Source organism: Xiphophorus maculatus, chromosome 5 (assembly GCF_002775205.1).
Source record: "Xiphophorus maculatus strain JP 163 A chromosome 5, X_maculatus-5.0-male, whole genome shotgun sequence".
In the NCBI taxonomy this organism is placed as follows: domain Eukaryota; kingdom Metazoa; phylum Chordata; class Actinopteri; order Cyprinodontiformes; family Poeciliidae; genus Xiphophorus; species Xiphophorus maculatus.
Window position 1 is genome coordinate 2840748 of NC_036447.1, and position 27386 is coordinate 2868133.

General features: G+C 39.8%; 1 protein-coding gene across 1 annotated transcript in view; it reads right to left on the bottom strand.

Moving 5' to 3' along the window:
- Positions 1–21026, bottom strand: part of bnc2 (basonuclin 2) — a 229097-nt gene extending 208071 nt beyond the window's left edge. Inside the window, exon 1 of the mRNA XM_023333338.1 lies at positions 19534–21026. Coding sequence (XP_023189106.1) covers positions 19534–19536 — 3 coding nt within the window. The 5' untranslated portion in view covers positions 19537–21026. The remainder of the gene's footprint in view (positions 1–19533) is intronic.
- Positions 21027–27386: the final 6360 nt, after the last annotated feature.

Genomic DNA, 27386 nt, shown 5'->3' on the forward strand with positions numbered 1-27386 from the left:
CCTGACAGCGTCCCGAGCCGTGAAAAATGATCAGAACCTTGTCTGTAATCATATACAGCAAATGTGATCTGGCACACATCTAATCCACCTTGGCCGAGGTGTTCCAGAAGCACATTAGTCGATCCGCGCGTGGGAGCAGATGCATTTGAGTCGCGTCAAGTGCAATGGAGGCGCTATCAGAAACCCGCTCCGATGACACTGCTGCATTAAGCAGCTGTCCACTCCCATGATCATTAGCGCGATATGGATGCAGCGAAGCAGTTAGCAGGATGCCGGATTGCTACAAAGACAGCTCTCCAGGGGGAGAAGGGAGGGAGATGAGTCCAAACAACATCAAGTCGCCGCAACCCTCAGAGACACGGCCAGAACTTTTACAAGCTCAAAACAAATATACAGATTGAATTCTCCCAGCATCCTCCAGCGATTAGGCAATGTTTCCTCACCCGGCTGCATCAAATTCAGGGGCAGCGTGGATGTTTTAGAGTCACTTTTCTGTTCCTGAATTTAAATTTGAGTTGCTGTAAGGAAAGAATTAACTCCAGAGAAGGTAACCTGTACTATTTTTGAGTGTTTGTGTTTTTTATCATTTGGGATGCACCGATCTACTTTTGTAACTCCCGATACCGATATCTGAGGCTCAGTATCGCCCAATACCGGTCCGATAGACAAAACATCTCTAAATTGATTTTAAATGTTTAATTTTAAACAGACATGAATTAGGGGTGCACCAATTTAGGGTCCAGCTGATTGATCTTCGCCAAGTTCCTTAATGTAATCTGTGATTGGCCGATATTTACATGTGAAGCCGATTTTATCCACTTCAGCAAAAGTCTAAAAATCAGTCACCGCCTCTTCTGCTCTCCCGTGAGAAGTTTCATGAACAGATCAACCCACCAGATCATGTCTGCATGCTTGCAATTAATAGTCACCACACTGATGCAAGCTCAGCAACTTTCTTGCTATATTTAGCAAAATTCAAAGGGAAAAAAATGATATCGGCCAAAATCGGAAACAGCAGGTCAGGCTTTTAAAGATCAGTAATCAGGAATTGAATAAAAAAACTTGCAGTTGACGCATCTCTAACATAAATGTATTAACTTATAAATTTATTTGGTAACGCGGCACCAGTACAGCTCATTTAAATACACCAACACCTTCACAAGCTGGTCAAACATGTAAAAACAACTTTAACTTGTTCAGTCAGTATAGGAGTACAGCAGCCAGTGTTTAATACGTAATAAAGAAATTCAAACTGTCGTAAACATTAGGTTGGCTATTTTCGTGAAACGTAAAAATAAACTGCAACAATCTTCTTCAAATGGTTGAGAAATAAGAAATCGTTTTGTCACCAATACCGATTAATAATATTAATATTAATATTAGATCGGTCCGTCCGTCCGTCCGTCCGTCGATTTTATATCTGTGAAGTACCTGCTACCGTCAGTTGTTATAAAAATGCTAAATATATTTGTGATGGAGGAGCCGACACCAGCGACAGTAGAGTCCATGCCGACGTGCAAGCACACACACACACACACACACACACACACCCGACATAACTTAGTTTTTGGTTTCAGAACAACCCGGCGCGGTTCGTCGTGGGTGAACACACGCGGTGTCCCTGACCTTCCGGCCTCAATTGTCACATCCATCCCAGCTCATAATTTCCAGTGTTAAACATTTTCCCAGTTCAGATATTCAAACAAAGCTATTTCCGGATTAAAACGCACTGGGAGGGAGTCACGTGGTTACGTAACGACGTAATCAGGACGTTGTATTAATTCAGCGTTTTCTGTTAAGTTGAGCATTGCACTTTTGGTTTCTTTTTTTCAGTGTTATGGTTTTTATATTTATTTTGTATAAATTGATAACAGTTTATTGAGTGAGAAGATTCCTCTTTTGTCTTCTTGTGGGCGGAGCCTGTGGCTATAAAACATGTCTCTGCACTGCAGCGAGTCCCCTGACTTTGTTTATAACGTGCACAACGAGAATTTTGCATAATGTTTCCTCTTTACACCTAAATTGTTCACTCACTACTCAAGATATCCGCTGAGTTACCATGATAAATAGATAATTGGTGTTTGGTGCTCCACCTGTCACCTGTTCCATTTGGTTGGTGTAAAACCTGCTGATTAAGGGAGTCGTAGTTCCCTCTTCTCTTCTGAGTCAAGGTCTACACATTTGCACAATGTTTCTCCTTTTAAATTCTAATAAATTATGAAAAACGTACATTTGCTAACTGTGCTTTGCTTTCATAATACATGCTAATGTTACCTTGCTGTTTTGCAAGGTTAGCTTAAGCGACCTTGAGGACAACATGTTCTGAAGCCACAAATCCAAAAAGTGAATTTCAAGAAACCCTAAAAACTCTCACTTCTTGGAAAATACCTGATTTGGGATTGGGAGATTAAGAAAAAAAATCCTTTCCCTTAGAAATATTTAAAGTTTGAATGACTGTGTTAGCCTTTAGCATTTAGCAAACTGTAACTGGAAGATGTAACCTTGCTCCTTGACGATTCTCGGCCTCAAAGAGGCTCAGTCGTATATTATGAAACAGTGTCTAATTAGTGCTGCGCTAAGTTTTATGCAAGGGATTAAAAATCAAAGTTTAACGAAGATTAGACACAGGAGAAAAAAAGTTTTCATTAAAACAGTTGCCATTAGCGATGAGCCAAGCGAGGTTCAGGGAAAACCAGAAAACCAGCCTGAAATCCAAACATTGCGTACTTCATGTTTAATTTGTGCTCAGTTAGTTTGCAGTGTGTGCCACTAACAGTGATGAGGCCCTCCTGTGTTTCCTGGCTGTGCAAAGCGAAGCCACACAGGGGGTCATTATTTGTGACGTGAGGAAGGACAGGCATGTCTTCCTACTGCACAGATTTTCCTGTACACACCCCAACTTTTGTGCACAGTCATTCTGTCCCTGCTGTACACATGCAGCATAAGTCTCCCACAATGTGTGTGTATATGTGGGGGTGTGTGTGTGTGGGTGTTTACTGAACTATGGAAAGAGGTTCACCTCCGAGCCATGGGGTGAGTGAAGATTCCTGGCGCAATGGGACAGCCCGCAACCCAGTCCATCCCAGTAGACCCCTGTCATGACTGCCTGTACCCTCTGATTTGGACTGAGGGCAATCAAGCAGACCCAGTAAACAATACAGAGCCAGGGCATTGAAAACCACAATAGCTCTTCAATGTATTCCTCTTAGATCACCAGGGACACCAGTGTTTGTCCGACCACTGTGGAAGCAGAGAGAGGAAGTATGGAGAGACTATTAAAACAATCAAAGATGCTATTTAATGCTAATGGACGATGGGAAGACATGGCATACAGTTCACTAACAGAGCTTCTTAAGGAACATCCATTAGAGGCTTGGTTTACGGGAAAACGTATCTTTCTCGCTCCCATTTATATATATATATATATATATATATATATATATATATATATATATATATATATATATATATACACAAGAGCAATGATGCAATTACTTAAAAGTTATTGTGTCATAAAGTCCTACGAGCAAATCTATTCTTATCTGTTGTGTCTATGTTGGGTTTAGTAAATAAACTGCACAGGATCTGGATACCATCTCATCTCCAGACAGAAGAATAAAAACTTTTCCTTTGACATTACCTGCAGCCACATTGACACATGATAAGGCTGCTGAAAACTTCTCATTCTCACTATTTATGAGGGAGATCGCAACTTACAAAAGCAGCAATTGTTGTTTTTTTCTCTTTCCACTCATCTTAATCCAAACAAACAGGAACATGGTGTATAGTTTGTGTGTCTCCTAAATAAATAGCAACTTTCACCAGATCTGGAAGCCATGAGTCCAGCAAGCTGATTGTCGTGCTCAAGTTAAACGTTGGTGTCAATGACGCAACATGTACTGTAACGTAGTCTGACTTACTGATTACACACTTAACCAGGCGGAAGAAAAAGTAGTAAGCTACACTACATCAAAAGACTGAAGTATTTAAGGTATTGATACTTAGATTTGAGAATCGATCTTAAAGTATAAATGTACAGTTGATATTTCAGTATCAATCTGCACATCACTAGTCAGCACATCGCTGCGATTTATGTTGGCGGATGGGATGGCGTGGTCTGGCTACCCGAAGGAAATCCCACTGGTTAACTTTTATCTACAAAACGCTACATGGCTTCCTGCTGGCATACACTGTAAAACATTTGAAGGGGTTTAGCTTGAAAATCAAAGCCCACCTGCTGCCTTGAAAATATAATTCAAGTCAACATGAAAATCGTTTTGGTTTTAACGCAGAAATTATAGTTCATGAAGTTGATTTAAAAACACGAGATAAATTGTCTACGCATTGTTTTTTAAGCTCATTCATCTTGAATTGTGAGTTTTAACTTAATGCTGCAATTTAAACCAAAAAATTTCTGTTCTGATAACAAATTTTATTAAACATCACAATGAATTCTGCTCAGAAACATTTAGTGTGAGCAGAAGATTATCCTCAAGCTTTGCAAACTGTCAGTCGCATTAGAAAACTTTTACTGACATTTGTTTTCTAACCAACTATATGAAACCTTCCTGTTAGAGGTTTTGATTTCACCAGAGAAAACTTTTTGAAATTCTGATCTTGGTCACAGAAGCAAACTATCTTTACACTAATAATTTTTTTTCATTGTTTGGCCCAACCCAAGAGACAGAGATTTTTCATTAGTTTAGAACTTGTTGCCTTGGGGGGGGGCGATGAGATATTTGACCAAACACAGAAAGCCAATAAGGGGCCATCGATTAGGACGGGATGAGCACCATATTGGACGCACAGATGGCAAAAAGAAATTAAAAAGCTGCAACAAAGAAATGGAAGGAAACTAAAGTGGAACGCGTGGATCTCATTGCATCTGGAGGGAAGAAGTCACAATAATAAACCTGAGTGAACAATGAAAGAACAAAGTGTACTGCAAGGTGAAATTAGTCACCGCCTGATGAACTGACGTCTTTTATGCATCTTCTCCAATCATGTCGTTTTAGATTTCTGGTAAAAGCTGGAGCGTAATCAGTCAGAATCTGAGTTTGCTCTGCATTGACATTTACAAAGAATTAAGAGTTTTAGGTTTCTCACTTCCAAAGTTGTTGCTGTATCATGTAAAACCTCACATGCAATACAGCCCTGGCATTTCCTGCAGATGTTCAAAGACATAAATGTCTGCAAGGATTTTTTTCAGCCAGAGAGTAACTATCCACAAAGCTGAAGTACCAATATCTGAATTCAACAGGAAATGACCAGAGAATTTCAGCGTTATTGAGAGCAGAATGGTCACATTTTTACATTTTTCTAACTGACTCATTAGGCTTTACTCGACTTTTTCAAAATGTACCTGATATATCAGCACAAAAATGTAATTAAGGACGGTCATTTGTCGCTCACTTTGTGCTGCAGCAAAGAAAAAACTAATTCAAAGTCCCATTCGTACCTTTTGCATCAAGTCATGCATCCTCTTTGCACAACGTTCCTATGTGAACAGCAACGCCGGGCAATGTCTGGACAGAATTGTCCACACATTCTCCAGGAAGTCTCCAGGGTTTAACAAACTCAGCTGCACAGGCCTGGTTAATGCATTTGGTCTGGGTGGCTGTGAGAGCTGTCAATCCACACCAGCAGTTCAGAGCAGCACATTAAACATGCTTCAACTCTATTATCTTTATGTGAGTAAAACTCAAAATTCTCTTAAGAACTGATTCTGAACATGAGCAAAAATATTTATCGCAAGTTTGTCAATCTACAAATATTAGAAAATGTTCTAGTTAAAACATTTAAAGATTGAGTTTTCCTGAGTCTGTTCAGCTGTAACCAGAGCTTCACATCTGCGCTGCTTGGACTCCACCACCTCCTGCGCCTGTGAACAGGTCTTTTCCAGCCCAGGATAATTGGACGACATTTTACAATACCTCAGCATTTGGTGGTTTTACCTCACAAACAGAAGGTCACCTAGCACATTTTCTACTGGGTTAAAGTCCGGGAATTGGGCCGACGACTCCACAATGGTAGTTTTATTGGTTCTGAACCAAGATGTACAATGTGTGGGGCTCCTACCCTCCTGAAAAACAGATTTCAAGGGAATTTCCTCTTCAAAGTCAGACAATGTGGCCTCTTAAGAGTTTTCATGTATTCAGACTCAGTATGAAACAAAGAGATCCAACACATGCAGCAATAAACGCTTGCTCGCATTTTTTGACAAATCAAAGAGAGCAGAAAACAAACTGAAAACAAGTAAATATGAGTAAATTATAAATATGATTGCATTCATTACTTCCTGGTTCTCATCCAATCACGTCGCTCATCTTTGTTTCTGTCTTCCAAACCGTTCAGCGTGACCAGACCTTAGCAGCACCATATCAACTATTTAAATAAATCTTTTGAAACCATTACTCTGTCTTGGCTGTGTTGGATTCAGGAAACACTCCAGGTATGTTTTTGATGTAAAGCTCAAAAAGGTTGATTTTACATAACACTGCTCCACTAGGACTGCTGGAAGGGGAAGATCGGGTGAAATCTTGCTGTCTGAACCAGGAAGACGTCATGGATGTCTTTCCTTTAGGTGGGAACTGAAGGATTTATTTGTCGCAGTCGAGTTTTCGTGAACGGGGGAAGATTGACATCAGCGACCTGTTGTTCCCTTAATCCCCACGACGCGTCCAGTCATCTATAAAACAAAATGGTGGTCAGATGCAGACACAAGTCCGGCATCTGAGACCAGAGGAATATTACGAGCAGCTTTCCCCGTTGCTGTTTCCGTACTTTAATGAGCTCTTAGACCTTTTTTAATAACTGTTGATAGATGAGACACGCAGGGACAAACTGCTTCTAACAGAGAAAAGGTTGCTTTCTGACTATCGACTTTATTCAACGTTGACAACAGGGAATGAGTATGTTTGTGTTGTAAATAGTAAGTATGCAGGAGCTATAATATGAATTGGCTGCAACTGGATACATCTGACTAGGGGGCAAATGGACCTAATGGTAGTCTTAATGCTGGCCTTGAATAATGAGGCCTTTGTCTAATAAAACTGGAAAGCCTCCAAATACCTATAGGGACCTCAGCTAGTTAGTGCAATAACAGTCTATCAAAAGAGAAAGCAAAGTGATTACTTAGAGGGTAATAAATACAAGGTCCGTGCTGGGGAAGGACCAGAGCCCGGAGTGAGAGAAAGAAACAGAGAGGAACGAAAAGAAGACAGATGAAAAGAGAGAGAGAAAGAGCGCAGTAAGTTGATATAAATTAACACATCACAAAAGCTGTGAAGCTGCTGCAGGTAACTGCTTAACCTTGTAAATCTTTCAGTGGCTATAACATTAAAATTGCCTCAGTTAAGAAAAAAAGAGAAGGTGGAAACTTCAGGCACAAGGACCTTGATTGTAGCACAAGGAACAAATAAAATTATTTGGAAAGGATAAAAGTTCTTCTCTCTCCCTCTGACAAAAAGATTTTTTAAATTCTCCAGAACATTAAATTTCTCCGTACTTTGCTTCAAACAGAAAGAACCACAGGATGAATGCAATCAAAGCCACCAAGGGCAAAGAAGATTCCCTTGAGATGTGAAACTATTGTCCCCTATTTTAAAATGACAAAGTGAGAATTTTACACCTAAAATCCAAGCAGGTGAATTTTTCCAAAGCTAAAGTTAGGTTAGAGGAAATAAGCTTCACATTTTGGGACAAAGGGACAATAAAAATGCTTTGCAGTGGGATTCCCAGAATGTTTTACCTGTGGACTGAACTCAAAGAAAGAGCTTCAGGGGTGGAGGACAGGACACAATAACACCACCATCAATTACAGAGAGAGGGAGGGATGGGGCAAGAGAGAAAGAGAGAAAAAGAAAGGGCAAGAGAGACAGAGAGAGAAAGAGAGAGAGAGGTTGGGGAGCCGACATGAGGATGGACAGCCTGGAGGGAGACATGTAAGATTGGATGACAGCCGGATTTGTTCTCCACCATGTTGGTTCCAGTGAAAGTTGGGAAATTGCGATGCTCTAGCTGCTTTGTGTGTGTGTGTGGGTGTGTGTCGGCGTGTGTGTGTGTGTGGGGGGGGGGGCGGGGGGGGGGGTGTCCATGCTGGCTCAATTTCCACCGACAGGTGAGCGATTCCCCTCTACCTCCGCCCGAATGACCAATGCCTCTCCGCCCCAGGCTCTGATCCATTCCAGCTGATTGATAACTGGAAGCCGATCACTGTTCTGCTGACTGGGCGGAATGGATCAGAACCCAGTCACCTTACTGGGCTGCACTGGGCTTTCTCTAAGCATAAGCAGCAATAAACTGGTAAATAAAATGCTCAGACCAGGCTGAGGTTCCAGTCAGTTCTGACTGTCTTGGTTCTGCAGGAGATCCGACGTCGAGTTTAGCCAGTTATTGTTGAAAACTGACCAAGACGGGAAGCTAACGTTTAGACAGATGGTTCAACAAGTCGTCCACCAACCCAAACGTTCTCCTTCAGCTGGAGACTAACCACCAAATCATCTGCTTTTTTGGAAACTTTTACAAAAATATGTTGTTTCTTAAAACTGTCAACATGCCCTGACAGATAATCTGTAAAAACATCGACCTCCTCCATCTCCTCTGCTATTGCTGTGTGGAGAAATGCTCTGTTGCTGGTGAAAAACAACCAATCAGAGCCAGGAGGAGGGTCTTAGCACTGTCAATTAGGCTCATGTATGCGCTTCTAAATGTGCTAATGGTAGTGAAAGAACATTACCTTCCAGGAAAACTGTTTATTTGCCATCACCTGTGGCTATGCTAACTAGCCTTAGCATTTATGGCAGGCTGTGCTGTTGGGAAGGCGCTGTGGCGTAGCAGAAAGCAACACATACATGGGAGTACACTAATGATTATTTTAGGAATTGATTATTCTAGATTAACCAGATAAACATCAATCAGAGAGCATAGTTTGTAAATCACTGAATGGTTTCTCAGCACCACAACACATTGAAGATCTGCTGGTGTTGCATCAACCTCTGAGGTCTTCTGGTTCTTCTCTGCATCAGAACCAGAACCAAACAAGAAGCAGCATTCAGCTTCTATGGACCACAAATCTGGAACAAACTTCCAGAAAACTGCAAAGCAGCCGAAACACTGAGTTCCCTTAAATAAAACTGAAAACCCACCAGTTACGAGTTTTCTATAATTAGTAGTAACTGAAACAATGATTAATATTGATGTGTATTTGCTTGTTGGTGGCATTTGACAAATTGTAAAGTTTAATGCTTGTTTCATAACTGGTCACTGATGTTTTTTAAAATCACTTTAAACTGCATTACTGCTGAAATGTACAACACAAATAAACTAATCTCAACTAGAGGATTCTTCCTGCCTGCAGAAGTTGCAATTTAACTTCCCTTTTTTGATTCAAACTTCTCGTAAAAATGTGAACTTTACAGTTGCAAGTAGTCGAGACTCATTTGAATTTTTTTTAAAAAAAACCAAGGAAGGAGCAAAGTGGAGGATAAGGAGTCGGTCTCTGCCTCCTCCTGTCTGCCCATTAAAGCCTGAATTCCTCCACAAACTGTTTGTTTTCAGTTCAACTCCTCCAGGCTGCTGCACAAGATAACCCTGCGCTCCTTTCTGTGCCTGTCTCCGTCTTCTCCGCTGTCGCTGACGCCCCCCGCTCCCCGTTCTGCTGGGGAATCTGTCTCCTATCAACATGTGGCACATGTCCTTGACAAGTAAAGAGGACCCCTCGCCGCGGGAGCCGGGCCGCCGTGTCAACCTCTGCTTTTTTCCTCCACACTTTCCCTCTCTTAATATTGAGTTGCTGGGGTAAAAGGGGGCTGAAGGAATCTAATAACTGTGACAGTGGGGCTTTTTTGGCTTTGTTCCTGAAGCTGTGCAGACACACACAGGGTAGTCTGCTGGCTCTAATGAAAGGTTAAATGAATAGGACAAAGTGACAGGAGGTACAATAAAGAAAGAAGAGGGAGGAGAGGAGATGTGTGCAAGCATGTGTCCATGTCTGAGTGCCTTGGCGGGGAGAGCTGCAATATTTAAAACAGATTAGTTTGCGACAGCGTGTGTGTGTGTGTGTGTGTGTGTGTGTGTGTGTGTGTGTGTGTGTGTGTGTGTGTGTGTGTGTGTGTGTGTGTGTGTGTGTGTGTGTGTGTGTGTGTGTGTGTGTGTGTGTGTGGGTGGATGTGCATCCAACTGTCCCTCTAGGACACAGATGATGAGGAGGAATTCCAGCATGGGGTTCCTTGATAAACGTTAAGGTCAGCGTTGTAGGAGCGGGCGGGGGATCGGGGGGACGCATGTCTCGTCTTGTGCCTCTCTCTGCCTGCGCCTTGGTGGAATGCAAAGTCACATGAAAGAGGCCCTCTTTCTCTCTGAGACTCGTCTCTTGTGTCTGTCTCAAAAGCACCACTGTCCCTCCCCCCCACCACCTCCTGACACATTACCTGTCAGCAGATTTCTCCCCCAACTCCAGAAACGGCCTGGCGATCAGATGCACGCACGCACGCGTCTGCAAAGAGACATTCGCTGAAAAACGTTGCGTTTCCCTCAAACGGGGAAAGTTTGCTGAGACAGAAGCAAACACACACAATCCTGTCATCATGAGGCTGCTTATTTACTGTGATTATCGCCACAAATGGTGCCTCTTTCAGCCAACAATCACATGCTCGGCGTTCAAACGTATCATCTAAATTTCTGGTCGGAGCAGTCAATTAAAACCGAGAACTAAGAAGCTGTACCTGAGGTGAGGCTTATGAGTTAATCTTCATGTTTGTGTTAAATCTAAAGTTCAAGACTTTGTCAGAACAATGCAATAAACTCCAAACATTAACTGGTTCTGGATGGTTTTTGTCCTTATTACAACCAGCTCTGTACAAACTACAGCCCCATTCACTATAATTAATACTAATTAAACTTTTTCATCTTCAAAAAATGGCAGGTTACATTCATGCTCTTATTTTGAGGTGGATGAAGACGCAGCAGTTTTGTTTTCTGTCCTAATGTTTTCCCTTCTTCTCCCCAAATAACCGGATTTCAAACAAACAGTAGAGAACATGATATAAAAATAGATACAATATATGGGGACACTACAGAACATGTAAAAATTAAATTGGTGCTTGAGGGTTGTAGTACTTCGAGGGCAAATATAATTTAATTTAAAACTTAGCACTTTAGCATTTGTGGATATGATGTCTATAATTAGTGCTTTTGGTTTAGTAATGCTAAGTTTTTATCAACTACTAACTACAGTGAAACCATCTGAAATGACATAAAACAGTTTAATTCAAGTCTCATAGTTTCATAGTGAAAGCAAAAGTCTATATTCACGCTCTTATTTTGAAGTGGGTGAAAACGTAGCAGTTCCATTTCCTGTCCTCACGTTCTCTCTTTTCCTCCCCAATAACTTTTCTTCAAACAAGAAAGAAACAACATTTATATAATATTAGTAGTCTTTCGAGGGCAGATATAATTTGAATTGAATATTCAGCATTAGCATTTGCTAAATATTGTGTTGGTTTAGCGATTTAACGCAGAACTAATTTATCTTATTGCTACCGCAGCTAACTTTTAGCTAATTACTGTCTCCTGTAGATGAATGTGGAACTAATGTCTATCATCAGTAATATAATATATAATTATAAAATCTTTATTACGAAGCCTTTAAAATGTCTAAAATGACATGAAACAGTTTAATTCAAGGCAGTTTATTTCAGGCAAAAGTCTATATTCATGCTCTTATTTTGAAGTGGGTGAAGACACAGCAGTTCCATTTCCTCTCTCCACGTTTTCTCTCTTTTCCATCCCAATAACTTTACTTCAAACTAGAAACATACAGGAGCAAAATGACAGTAAGAGTAAATAATATCAAAATTAAATTGATACATGAGGGTTGTAGTTTTTCAAGGATGGAAAGAAGGGAAGGAAGTTAGCACTTTAGCATTAGCAGAACTAACGTTTATAATTTGTGCTTTATAACTTTTTAGCAGCTAATTACTAAAGTAAACTGTCTCCTGCAGATTAATGTGTCTAAAATGATATAAAGCAGTTCAATTCAAGGCATTGTTTAATAGTGAAAGCAAAAATATTTTTGAATACTGCATAGAGGCACACACGAGCTGCAGCATTAAAATTACAAAGAAATGAAAACTTCATTCATTCTTGTCTTTGTTTTATTTTAACTGAGAAAATTCAACACTGGGAGAAATATGAATCTATTCAGAGTCTGCAGGTGAAATAAGAGTGTCAGGCAGAGTTAGGAGCAAAAGACCGAGACACTTTGGGCAATACCTCCAAAGTCAACATGCTACGTCTCAGTCCTCAGGAATTTTTCATGAGCCACCACTTATCTTGTCATATCAGATTTCTTCCACTAGCCTTTTTAGGGAAAAGGCAAAAGACACCTTTAGGGCAAATTATTCTCTTTTAATCAAATCACTCTGTATGGCCTGAGGATATCTCTCCATACCTTGAGTCACCAGGGCACGGCTATTAACGCACACGCCCCAAAAGAAAAAAATGATCCCAGCAAACTAATATCCTCATGCTCTCTGTCAATCTGTTTGGAAAGAAGAAAGAAAGAATGAAAAGAGGAAGAAAGAAAAGGAGAAAGGAAAAAGCAAAGAAACTAAATAAAGGAAGGGAGAAAGTTAGGAAGAAAAGGAGATGAGGAAGAAGGGAAGACAGAAATAAACTAATAAAAAAGGGAAGAAATGAATGAAGAAAAGACAGGAGAAAGGAAGGAAAGAAAAAAGAAAGAAAAGCACAAACAACGAAAGAACAGAAGAATGAATGACAAAAAGGAAGACAGAAAGAAAGGAAGGAAAGAAGAAATAAAGAATAAACAAAAAACGAGAAAGAAATGAAGGAAAGAAAGAAAGAGTGAGCAAAGAAAATAAAAGGGAAAATAAAGAACGAAAAAGTAAGGAATCAAGGATAGAAGGATGAAGAATGAAAAAATTATATAAAGATGGAAGAAGGAAACAAAGAAAGAAATTAAGGAAGCAAGAAGGGAAGAAAGACTTAAAAAAGACACAACGAAAGAAGTAAAAAGGAAGGACGCAAAGATGGAAGGAAAGAAAGAATGAAAAAAACCAACAAGAAAATTAAAGCTCCAACTTCAAGCTGGAGTTTCAATTACAAGTAGAAAATCCAGATTTTCTCACTGCCTGTTCATGAAAATCCAGCGAACAACTTTATCCTGCACTGCACTTCATGCAGGCAGCAGCCATAAAATATAAATTATATCACATAACCTTATACCTCCCAGCTGAGCCATTTGGTTACAACTCTACTCCTGTTCGCTGCAGCTCCAGGTCTCTGGTATTTCTATACCGCCGACATGAGTTACATCCCAGTGCCGCTCAACAACGTACGGATCACGGCCCAAATGGAACCGATTGGAGCGCCGCCAGGCCCAGACAACGAAGTGTTTACTTTACGCAGCTGCTGGTAATTAGTTTTGGACAGAATCAATTAAGGTCACCCTAAACCAGAGGTGGGCAGAGAATCCAGAAAGTATACTGAAGTGAGAGAAGCACTACTTCAGCATAGTTTACTCAAGTAAAAGTAAAAATGTATTTGGAAAAACGTCTACTCAATAACTGATGAAATTATCAATCGTTTAATATTTAAAAATTACATCATCAGACAAACCAAAGTTTAAGGTGGAAATTTTTGTATCTTAAGGACAAACATGACAATAATTCATATAATAACAAAAAATAAAATTAGGCAAAAATAATTATTTTCCAAATCAGTTTCTTTCAATAAAAAACTTGTGAATCTTTAACAAAAACTGCACTGAATGAAAAACAAACATGTTTTAACCAAAAAGTCACCAGACACACACCTGAAAGTTTTTTGTTTTTTTTTTCAAAAGTTACTCAAGTAAATGAGTAAATGTAACTAGTTACAACCCAACGCAGTCCTTTACGCAGGGAGTTAATTAAAAACCACATTTAACGTTTCTTTTTGTGTTTTTCAAAGTGACCTTTAGTCAGCGAGACTCCTGCAGACGCTTGTCCGGGTTTTCCTTTTTTTCCAGGTTGTCCTACGGAGCATTTTGATGAACATGCAAAATGAAGCTTTAGGAGAAAAAAGACGTGCGTGTAGCAACAAGCCTCAGCTTTACAGCTTAAACACACCTTTTACCGCAGAGACTGATTCTAATCTGATTAATTTGCCATTTGCAATTGTGATCTTTCTTCCCACCGCAGACAATACTATCATTTAGCAGATTAAAGCTTTTGTATAATATCAGGCCGTGTCATGAAACAACCAAATGACTTCTAGGGATGACGTTTTGCTTTACAGCACAAAAAAGGAAAGTCATTTACACAAAGCTGTCTTAACCAAAAATGGATCAGATTTCCGTTTTTTTTTTTAGGTCTGAGATGCTGACTTTAAAAAAAAAAAAAAAAAAAACTAACACATAAAAGAGAGAAATGAACAGAGAAAAGTTTCTAAATGTTTTAATGTCAGAATCTCAGACTGTTCTCCTTTCTTTGTGTTTTAAAATGTAAAACACTAAAGTTGACAATGAAGTTACAATAAATATTTATACAATAAACTGGTTTTAAGTAGAAACTCCTCTGGACCGAAAGGAAGCAAGAAAGGAAGGAAGGCGGGAAAAAAGAAGCAAAGTAGGAACAAAAAAGGAAGGACAGAAATAAAGGAAGGAGGGAAGGAAGAAGGGAAGGAAGGAAAGGAGGAAGGAAGGACACACTGAAGAGCAACACGATGAAAGAGGAGGAAGGACACAATGAAGAAAGAAGGAAAGGACACAAGCCAGGACATGAGGAACGAAGGTAGGATAAAATAAAAGGACACATTTATGCGATGGAATTTCTCATTAATGAGGAAAAAATCTGGAAATAAAAATGTTTTTGATTACAGTGAAACATTTCAGTGAACTTGGCTCTTAATTATTTGAGAAAAACGTGCTGCTTTGTGAATGTTTTCTAAAGTGCTTGAAAGAAAATGCAACTTTACACGCTATTGGCTGCTGTTTACCAACCAGCCAATCCAGAAGCAGCATTCATTTTCATTGCTGCTGATTGGCTGAACCCCCAAATTCGGAGATGAGGACGACTGAAGATGTTAGCTTGAGTGTTAGCGCCAGAACGGTTTCCACTGTAGGTATTTTAGTGCATGTTAAAGTATATTTGGGGTTTGAAATATTAAAATAGTCAGTTATGAGCGTTTTTCGCGGGCCGCTGTGGTCCCTAATCTAACGCTTATTTTCTCTTTCCATATTTTACTACCATGCTGCGTTCTCCAAGCGTTTTCCTTGGTGGACATAATTGTAGTAAAAAATAACTTCATCATCTGCAAACCTACTTTAGATTGATGGATTGAAAGAAATGTTTCAACCTGTCAAAGTATTGACGGCAGCTGCCCGCTCTTCTACCTCACATGCAGCTTCATCATTCACAGTGGGAATACGCTGCGTTCTTTAGATGTTTCTACATCTTCATCTCCGTGCCTCCGGGATGCTGCACTGGTTAAGCAGGTGAAGTGAAATGATGGATGGATTTCTTATAGTTTGACTCCAGTCAAAGTGCGGTATGTTTTCTGTTTTAAATGTAAATCGTTTTGAGTTTCCTGTCCCGACGTCTTCCTCCGTCTACCTGGATGTTTCCTTTGAGGGCGCCACTTCTTCAGATTGGATTCATGCGCTGCCATCATTCCTACGCTTCGTGTTTTCTACTTGTTCCAACTCTGTGCACTAAAAATGTCTCATATCGCTTCATTTAACTTAGCAGCTTAAGTGCAGTGATGAATTATGGAGATAAAAGTGAGAAAGAGATACCATATATATTAGGATTAACGTTGAAATTGGCTGATGCTAAAGCGTTTGGAATCTCCAAGTTTTAGATCCTGATGGCTGGTGACAAAAAAATCTCTTGCCCCAATCAGGCTAATTTAGAATCCTTTCCATTTCTTCAACTGACTGACTCAGACGAAGGCTGAGCTGCAGACTCAGTTGAATAATTGTACGGTTATTTCTTTATAAATGCAAATGATCTTGTGTCTCCTCAGGAAGCCAGAATGTTCATCTCTTAAAAATATTCAGATTTTTTTCCCCTTGCTGCAAAGGAAAGGTCTGAGTGAACTCACTCCAGTATTTTTTTCTTCCTCTCGGTTTGAATTCATGACATTGTCTGATGGCTGTCTAAGAATCACATGAACAGAGACCAGATTTCCTAATGTTTTCTTGAGCGTAAGTGTGTGAGGATTCAGTTTCATACTTTGTGTAGCGAGAAAAAGGAGAAAAGTAATTATCTCTCTCACATGTATGTTGTTCTAAGTTACGTTTTATATTAAATTAAAAGTCCAGCCTTCCAATTTGTTTTAACATTTAATCGTGTCTCTGCTTGGTCTCTAAAGTTCACGGTTTGAGTTACGCTGCTGTGTTCAAAGGTTTCCACACAGAGACACCGCTACATTTACCCCCACCTCCCACTCCCACTTTCAAAATATTACCTTTTCTGTCACTGCCAAGACACACTATCAGCCACACAGGAGATTACTGACAGAGCGTAGCTGGGATGGATCATTACAGCCAGCAGCTGGTTGGATTAAAAACAATTAATATCAAGCAGAAACGTTGGCTTGATATCATCAGGTGAGACGGAAAAATGTACTCAAAATCTCCACACAGAAGTAAGAATGAAAGACAAAGTTTAGTTTAAGCAGAAATCTGTTTTTGGCTCATGAAATATGTTTTTTTGTAGAAATGATTAAAAGTGGCATAACGTGGCGCCATTTTATAGCAAATTGCCTTCAGTTGTTATAAAATACTGTGTATATCAAATATGACTTAAAAGAAATTTGATGTCGTAATTTCATGCCTTGAAATTGGGCCTGTGTCTCTTTAAGAAGCTCCTCCTCCTGCTTTTGAAACTCCGCCTTCAGGAAGTCATGGCTCCTCTATTAACCCTTTAGCAACGTTTTTACCAGCGTTGGACTGAGCAGTAGCTCCTAGTGAGCTCAACAGTTCCACCAGGTGTTCGCTAATTACTGCTGGCTAGTTTGAAAGTGCTGACTGTAGGCGGAGCTGCGTCTCGAAGGCGGAGCTAGGTCCACCGAGGCGTTTAGCACGGCTGAATGGAAATTAAAGGATTTCTCAAACATACATGAAAGAATCAAAGCAACACTCCAGGTATATTTTTGTTGAGAGAATAACTTTATGACATGATGTTAAGCTAAAAAAAAGAGTAAATTTTACATAATACTGCCCCTTTAAGTGTTAGCTCATATCATCCAAGTATCTCCAGTAGCAGTCAGTCTTGTGATCAATATGAAGATGCCTCTGACTGAAGATTAACAAAGAAAACTAGAGGGTTATGTTATCAAAATCTGATTTGAAAGAAATATACAAAGACAAGAATAAAAGTGAGAATTCCTATGAAAAGACTGACGCACAGACAGAGAGATGGACAGCAGCTGCTTTTCCATTTACCTTAAAATTGTACAACTTGAAATTACAAAACTAGATTTGCTCATTGGAAATATGCCTATTCTGAAAAACCTCACGATTTTTGTTAAAAAGTTTTGTTTTTGGATGGATGGATCAAAACTTGGTATATTTAACAAAACTGCGGCAGAAACAGAAACACTGTTTTCACATCACACGAGTCACATGATCAAAACCACAAAGAAGACGACAGGAAGTAGATGTAGGATGATGGCACACCGTGATTTCTTTTACAACTTTTTGTATCGACAAACCTATTCACGGGATTTTAATTGTATTTCTTTTTTAATAGAAACATCGCAATTGCGAAATTGTGTTTTTTCTACGCTAGTGCAATATTGCCAAAGTTTTGTGCACTTCTAAAGGAAACACTGCTGATAGATGATCAGCTCTAGCGTCATGACTGAATTATGAACATATCTAATGTAACTGTTTACATCCGTCACTGCCATGATTTTTAATGACTTATCGCATGAACAATTAATTTCATTTCTTATTTAATGGAAACACAGAAATAGCAAAATTGTGTTTTTTAGACAAAGATATGCACAAATTTATTGGAAACGCAGCTAATGAGAGTTTAGAAGGAGACAGAGTGGGGTAGAGGACAGTGTGTGTGCGGGTGCATGTGTGTGTGTGAGAAGGGGTGGTTCACCATGTGAGCAGTAATCAGAGGGAGCCAGCAGGGGGGACAGTGGAGGTTGGTGGGGTCAGAGCAGAGCACCACTAAGCAGCCCTTCTCTTCATTAGGGGCCTCTCTAAGGAGGGGGGGTCGTCACAGGCCTACCTGTCCACCAGCTTATTGAACCGACTAACCAGTGGCTCACACACACACACACACACACCTCTGATTCTTCCAGACCCAGAGGAATCACGACCCAGCCGCAGCCTCGCTGACAACTTTAACTTTTTCTTTAACCTGACTCCATCGCCGCTGCCGCTGACCTTAACCACTCTCTACTTTTTGACGGTTGTCACCTTCAGAAGATGAGAAATGTTATTTCCTGAACTCAGAAATACTCGCACATCAACAGAGCGAAGACTACTGAAACTGCATTTCACCTTGCGACTCAAGAAACTGCGGCATGAGGGAAAAAGGTCGAGGCTCTGAGAGAGACGCCGATGTTTCAAACATCCCGCTGACAGACGAGCTGCAGAGCGTTTGAAGCAGCAACATTCATCCACATTTTCTGCAACAGTTTCTTTACTTTCCCTCCTTCTGTCTGCTCATCTCACGAAGTGTTCGATCCAAGCTCAGAAGAGTCCTGAACTGGGGTGCTGTGGTGGCGCAGGGGCAAAGCACGACCCACATGTGGAGGAGGCCTTAGTCCTCGTGGTGGTAGTCACAGGTTCAATTCCTGGCCTGGCGACATTTGCCGCATGTCTTCCCCCTCTTTCCTGTCAAAGTACTTTCAAATAAAGGCCACTAGAGCCAACAAAACCTTTAAAAAGAAGAGACCTGAACTGATTTAAGACACATACGTTCTTCCCTGCAAAAAAAAAAAACACAGTGAAGATGCGTTTTGGATTTTGCGTTCATAAATAAACTCGGATCTCATGCAAACGGATTTGTTTGTTTCTCAGACTGAATCACAGAGAAAGCAGAATATTTAAGGTTCAGAGAAAGAAGCCAGCAGAGCGGCTTCAGGCCTGGCACAAACGAAATGACATCCAACAAACATGGCACATGTGCACCAGCTTTCTGCTGGCTGATAACATAATGACACAGCCAGTGTGTTCAGACAAAATCCTCTAACAGTTTTTCAAGCTGTGCGTCAGAGCCATTTTAGTTTTAAATCTCTAAAAGTCATGAAAAGTTTGTTTCGTGGGCCGTCATGGTTCAATAAGGCTTCTGTTGTCAGATCTGGTTGTTCCAAAGAAAAACAAACAAAGAACATCGGAAGAGTTTCACTTAGATTCAGTCATCAGATGAAGATGGAAATGTTTCCTTTTCGGTCTGATCTTTGTAACTTTTGTCCAAATAAAGTTAAAACTCACTCATTTTATTCAGCAGCAAAGTTAGTTTGAGTAAATTCAGAAATGAGGAGCTTAAGAAAAATCATATTTACCATTGCTGCATGTTGTATCTGACAGACCTGGGGGCTCCTGGGACGTTTGGAGACTTGTCGTCCTGAAAAAAGTCAGATTTCGCCCTCAAGTGGGGGAACTTTCTCCCTCTTCCAGTCGCTTCTGAAATCAGGAACTGCGCTTCGGTTCTTCTCTTTCACCAACTCTGCCTCGATGTTTCTGACAGGGTTTATTCACCTGAAGAATACAGTCACTGTTTGGGGGCTTTTTTGTTTTGGATTTTTAATCCAGCGGGATCGCAGGAGTCGCGGCTGCTTTGCGCGTCGGTTGGATACGCGTCGGTGTCCCGGAGCGGAGCGCTGCGCCTTGCGTCGGTTCGAACCCGCAAAGTGAAGAAATCGAGCAGGAATCACAGACAAGCAGGAGCTGGGCTGTTGCTGCTTGTCCTACCTTGATGAAAAACGGGGAAGAGGGAAGAGAGAGGGGGGTGAAAACGCCTTCTTTACACTTCCCTGGTGATTTCCTAGTGCAGAGTCAGCAGCACAGTGTGCGCCGAGGAGCAGCGGACGGTCCGGGGCTGCAGGGGGAACTCGGGTGAATTCAGACCTCTGTTTCAGACCCTGAGTGACTGGGCGCGGGGGTCCATCTGAGCTGATTTACGACGCTGTGTCAGGACCGAGATTCCCATCTTGTCGCAGCAGATCCGCGGGGAAAAGCCGTAGCCCCGAGATAAGAAGAGCTTGTGCAACGTTTGAAAAGTTTTCAGGGCAGTTTTCTGCTGCGCTCATTCAGATCAGGCACGTTTAATGTCGCCTGAGAGGAAACACGCTGAATTAAACTACTTACTTAATGAAGTAAGAAAAATATCCCAAGATTTTTTACTTATCAAGGCGCCAATTAACTTTAGGCGAAAAAATTAAGCGTGCATCATATTTTCATAACGATATTTTAATCACGAAACAGTTTTAAGTGACTTTTTTGGACATTTTGTTATTGGCGTAAACATGTACTGGAGCGAGTTAAAGTCCACGTTTAGACTTGTATTTATGCACCTTTAAAAAAATGTAAAACGTAATATTTACATAGAAATAAAGGCTTGAAATAAATGACACTTTGTGTAACATGTGACTTTCACTTTGTAAACTGAATTACTAAAACACCTACTCAGTGAGATTCTAATTTACTGAAAGGCACCTGTGCAAATTTGGAAGCCAAAATACCTAACTGGATGCTAAATGGTGGAGGAAAGTTTAATTAATACAAACTTAATTTTATACTCAGTGTCATGAAACGGTGTGTTGAGGCAAACGCTGTAGACCCAGGTTGGATGATTGATGGTTGTTTTAATGATAAATAAAGTCAAATAGTCCAAAACTAGTCCAAGAAACACAGGCAGCACGACTGAGCGGAAGCCAGGGCTCAACGCCGGTAGCAACTGAATTACGAATGGACACACGAAGGACTGAGCGCACATGAGACGAGGACCCGACAAAGACGCACAGGTGACACTAAATACACAGGAGGTAATTACGGGGACGAGAAACACCTGGGGACAATCAAGGGGACAACATGGAAACTCAGAAACACAGAAACTTGAAATAAATACACAGGAACAACACGGAACATGACACTCAGGAGGACTTGAAGCCATTAGTTCGGTAGAAAAAAGGTGATCAAGTTTGTTTACTTCCATTTTTGTTTTTTTGTTGCATGCACACAGAAAACAAAGCCAGGCTATATCCATTTTTACTATTACAATCAGCTTCTGAAAGAATATTTCATGAGGTCAATAAAAGAAAAAGGGGCGGCTATCAGAAATGTGGGTTCATGTTTACTGTACAGCACATGTTTAACTGAAGGTCCGGGCCAAATCTGGCCTCCCATAACCTTTTACGTTCACCATTTTTGGTTTATCTCATGTTCTCATGTATTAGTCTCATTGTTTATGTTTTGGATTTGTTTCTTCAGATGACCGTTTACTGTTTGTATTATAGATTCAGATTTTTTTATACCCTTTTTCATTCTCTTTGCTTTGTTTATTTTTCACTTCACCCTGTAATGGAGAAGTAATGGAGGCTTAGGAAAAAATGTAATTTATGAGAATAAGGTCATACGACAATAAAGTCGAAAAATGCAATAAATTCAGAATGTGAGAATAAAGCTGTAATGATACACAAAAAGTTGTAATAGACCATAATATTAATAACATAGTAATAATAAGTCACAATATTACCAGAAATAGCTACATATCTGGTTTACATATATTTCTGCTCTCATTAAAATGACTCTTTTCCAGTAATTTTATGACTTCCTTCTGCTAATATTGCATCTTTATTCTACTAATAATATGACTTTATTGTCATACTTAAATAAAAAATATATAATGTCTGATTTTCTGGCCGTGAAACTCCATTGAGACCAACCCATGACTCTTCCCAGCTGTTAACCATTTCCTTATTTGCCCTTACCTGTTTCCTTTTCCAGCTGCGTCCACTCACCTGTAATTAGCTCCTTCTATTACTTCCTCAGTATTTAAGCTCTCCAGATTGCCTTAGTCCTCACTGGCTCCTCCGTTTCTGTTTCTGTTGTTTGTTAGCTTCTCATTCCTAGCCCACGTCTGAGTCTTCAAGCAGTCTTTGTAAGTTTTCTTTGTTTATATTTTATTAAAAAATTTTGCTTCGCTGCATAACTCTCTGGACTTGGGTTATTCTTTACTCCAACTGTGACACAGAGTTTCTCCACGAAGGAATGAGTGTGGAAACCAAAAATTAACACGAACCGAAATGATCCAAATACAAAACCGACATGATAAACAAAACATAAAAACCTCATAGATCACAGCAGTCAAACCGACACTGAAGCCAGACGTGTGGTCACTCTGTCGGCCCGTTCATCGAACATCTTGTAGCCGAAATCATCATTAGATTCACTACTGTCAGACATAACACTGAAAATTATGCTACCATAATATGTTGGGGGGGAAAACTCAGTGCAAAACATTTTGTAGCGTAAGGCTTGGACAGTCACTCTATTCAGAAAAATATCATAAACTGCCAAAGTTGATCAGGAAATTGTAAATTTTCTGATCAACTTTGGCAGTTTATGATATTTTTCCGGAATTATAATGAAAATGTTTGAAAATATTCCTAAAATTTAAGAAGTTATGCTTACCTCATGTTTGAAACAGACATATACTGTCCTAACCGTTTCTGAGGCATAGACCAATCAAAATGCTCGAAAGAAAGCGTCATGGCAACCAGCCAATCAGCGATAATTTCTTATGTGTTACTGAAAACAAATGGCTGTGTGGATTGTCAACAGACCAAAGTTTTGTGTTTTCAATCTTTTATTTTTAAATGGTAGTATATTTATTTTACTTTCATCGTCGGACGACGTTAAAAAAAGATCGGTAATGTCCGATTTTATGGCTGTTTTTAACGAAGACTCTCACATCTGAAGAACATTTCCATGATTAAAGGACAAATGTTCCAGCACAATCTATAGGAACTCATCCTTTTATCTGATTACTGCAACAGTGTCTTCACAGGAACCAGCAAGGAGGAGCTGAGAATTCAGCGTTCAGCTTCTATGCACCACAAATCTGGAACAAACCTCCAGAAAACTGCAAAACAGCTGAAACACTGAGTTCCTTTAAGTTAAGGCTAAAAATCCACATGTAGAGTTGATTTTGAAACATAATAACTGGAACACTGATCAACAGATTTAATGTGGATTTGCTTGATGAATGCATTTGACAAACTGTAAAGTTTATGGCTTGTTTCATAATTGGTGACTGTGATGCTTTATAGTGTAAAATCCCTTTGAACTGCCTTGCTGCTGAAATTTGCACCACACATTATCTTCCGGCCAAAAGATTCAGTTTATCTGGAATAAACTTCAGGAAAACTGAAAAACAGCCAAAACATTAAATCAAAGCTAAGAACCCACATGTTAAGAGTTTATTTTTATTGGTAATAACTGGAATATTTATAAATATATTTGATATTTATTGATGATGGCATTTAACAAAATGTAATGTTTATTGGTTGTTTCATAACTGATAACTGTATGATGTTTCTATGATATAAAGCACTTTGAAATGTGCTGTACATATAAACTTAATTTGATTTAAGGTATTTCTGAGAGTAAAATGAAGTCCAATATGGCGCTGGCAGGGGGTGCCTAATAAAGCGACCAATGAATTGTGATTTTTATACAGAGATGAGACTCTTTCCCTGCCTCAGATTACCTGAATCTACTCCGTATTTGCATTCATTTAAGCACCGTCTGTGTGTTACAGTCCTGCTGTCACAGAGTCCACATTTATGCAGCGTGGAAGCTGCAGGAAAGCGTTTCCATCTTCAGCGGGGATGTGACACTCATTTCCCAGATCCCACAGAAATGAGGCCTTCATTAAACTTTCATAGTGTGCTTGTTTTTACGAGGATTTGCTCAACGTTTGACTGAGACATCTCCGGAGTGATGACTTGAAGGGCTTGTGAGGAACATTCTGTGCTCCTCTGCCTCAGTCTGGCTCTTCCACTTGGGTGAGAGGCAGCCGAGTCCCTTGGCAGTCATTTCTATCAAGCCAAGCGTCTGGAAGCCCCACTTGCATGTTTGGTCAAGGGGTAAATAATAGATCAGGGATTAGGCTTGTGTAGAATTCATTCCAGAGTAACAAGCTACTGGAAGTCCCAGGATATGCATATTCATTTGTTGGCCAAGGCCATGGGAGAGCGAGGACCATATGCCTGTTTGTCAGAGGGCTTAGGCTGCTAATTAAATGAGATATTAGATACTTATGTGAACAACAAGCAAAATGCCTTTAAAAGATGATTTAAGAAGGAAACAAGCCGACTGCTGCGATACAGTTTAAGTTTAAATCGTGACATGTGTCTGTTTAGCTGTGATGCTGAAGCTTTGGCACATTTATTAGGTTGTCTAAAGATTTATCATTTTGATCTTTTCTCTCTTTCTACCAAAAACTAGATGACAAAAGTCTTCAGTCTGGTGCTTTGGTCTCAACTAGTTTACAGAGACTTCACGATTCATTTTATTTAATATTTCTATTGATCAATCAACCAATCAATCAGCCAAGTTTATTAGTAAAGTACATTTCAGCCACCAAGCTGTTCAAAGTGCTTTACATTATAAAAACACAAAAATGCAAAGTCATAAAACGCAGTCAACAGATGAAATATTACATTTTGCCGTCATTTCACATCAAAATGTTAGATTGTGTTTAATTAGTTATGGTTCAAAATTAACTAACCAGGTGGGATTTTAGTCCAGATTTAAAGGAACTCAGTGTTTCACATGTTATACAATGTTTCAGTTTTCACCACATAGATTTGATTTGTTTATTTTGGATACTTAATTCCAGTGTTACATGTTCATTAGAATTTAAAGTTTAATGAATTTTCAGAATGTGCTCTTGAATTTGTAACCCATTACCATTACATTACCTGAAAATGGTCTCAAATCAACAATATTATCATTTATTGCGATAACTTCTGGCGTCCAGCAAATTTTGGTCTCATGACAGGCTCAATAAAGAGCCTTAAAATAAATTCATCTTCAGTTAAAGTTGCCTGATCTAAAACTTTTATGCCTCCATACTTTGTACTTAAAGGAGTTTGATGTTACAAATCGAGAACAAAGTTTGTGATGACACTGTTTTAGCTTTTTAACTATCAGAATCACAGATCTTTAGCAGCCTGTTGCAAGTTTAATAAAGCAGCAGGGTCAGTAATTACACTGTATTGGCTTATTGCACACGTGTTGACTTATTAAGAGCACAGAAATGGCAGAAAGGCCTGTCAGAGATGCTGTGTTTAAGGTCAACCGCTGTGTGTTTGTGCTGCTGTGTTGAGTCATCTGTCTTAGCAGAGCAGATGGGCTTCCGGGTTAATCGATACTCGAGTCGCACCATGAAGTGGTTCAGATTTCACTCTTCTTTACACACAAAAACTATGAAACTGAGGTTATTCTGAGGTTAATTCTTTCTGTAAATACGTAAAAAGTCAACAGATAAAATATTACGTTTTGCCATCATTTCACATCAAAATGTTGGTTTGTGTTGTGTTTCATTAGTTATGGTTCAAAATAACCTAACCAGGTGGGTTTTTAGTCCAGATTTAAAGGAACTCAGATTTATTTACTTGTTAGATTCCTAAAGTTCCCAAAACAAGATTAATATTTTTTAGTTAGTTTTACAAACTTCATATTTTAAAGATAATGTAGTTTCATAGTAGAAGCTCTGCTCTCTGGCAGAGTTTTAAAAAACAGCCAAGAAGATTAGCACTTTAGAATTTATCCCAAAAGATAAATAGATCAAAATCAGAGGTGAATAATTGTGCTAAGTGTTTCAAAGTTAGCTAAAGCGCTAATCAGAAATTAGCTCTGCAATTAGCGCAGCATCGGATTAGCAGAAGTGTGCACTCCATTGCATCTGTTTGTAATGGAGAAAATGCATTTTACATAAAAATGAACAACCATTCATACAATGTGAAGTAGTAGCCATTTCTTTTTCTTTACAAAGTTTCCACATCAAACAAATTTTACAAAGTAATCACAAGTAAAGAATTTCAATTAATATTTTGAACTTTTAGGGTTAAATATGGAGTCTAGGAACTTTTAATCAGTAATCCATTACTTTTTGTTTCTTCTTGGGGTATTACCTCAACATGACACAGAGTCCATTTCATTCAGCTGCTCTTCAAAATGGGAAAGACCTAAGAATATCCCCTTTATGTAAGGGAGACCTGCGTTGATCTTCATCTGCCAGGAAACGGCTACAAGGAATTTACAATTCACAGAAAATTACTGAGATCCAAAATAAGAGAAAGTGAAAAGTTTAAAATGACCAGAGCAGAGACAGACGAGGCTGGAAAAGTGGGAGGGGAAGACATTTCCAAAGTTACATGCCACTCGTCCTACCATCACAAACACAAACAGCGTTTTGGGCAGCAGATACTTCCAGATGGGTCGGTGGAGATTCTACAACGCAAGAGAGTTGCTAGCATGAACAACATCACCAACTCTGATACATCAGAACATTTTGAATAAAAATCTGGTGGAAATTTTTTACCAGAAACAAAATCAGGCTTTTTTCCCCGTGATCATGTCGTCCCCAGACCTGAAACCTAAAGAAAACCTGACTGAGCTAGACTGAAGTCAGAATGAGGGATGATCCCGGATCTCCCACCTTGGGGCGTCTAATGGAAGCAAAGTATAAAGAACTGAGTGATGGAAGTAGATTTTTGCACAATAATGAGATAAAAACTTGATTTCTGATGCCACCGTTTGAGATAAAAGCTTTTCTGTGATGCAGAGCCTCTGTCATTTTCTCACTTTGATCCCTTCAAACTCTTATTGAGGGAAGCTTTGGCGGTGTAAGTAAGACAAATACTTTTCTCATCTAAAAGCTGTTTTCCAAGTGGACAACATTTACTCAGGGCGATCAATGTCCCATGTCCTTGGTCTCCTTTCACATACTCAGGGGAAATATGAACTTAAATACAACCTCACCACCTTAATTTACCCTTTCACCAAGTAAAGGACAAGCGCTCCAGCCGAAGCCCGAGGGAAATAGTCTGACTCCTTGTTCCCACACATCGGTGGAGGGGGCCGACTGGGGCCCGGATGGCACACTAGGTGAGTGAACTGTTAGTCAGCGTGGCCCTGCAGTTCACGGATAACAAAAACACAGTCACATACGCATCCATGTGACCGTTCGGATCAATTCCTCCTTTATGAGGGCGCTCGCCGGTTGGGGAGGGGACCAGAAGGTCATCAGATGGGAGTCGGACAGAAGGTCCGCGTCGTCTCGTTGGGGTTTGGGGAGAAAGGTTATTACCGTCATGTGAAAACAGAAATGGCAGTTGCAGAGTTG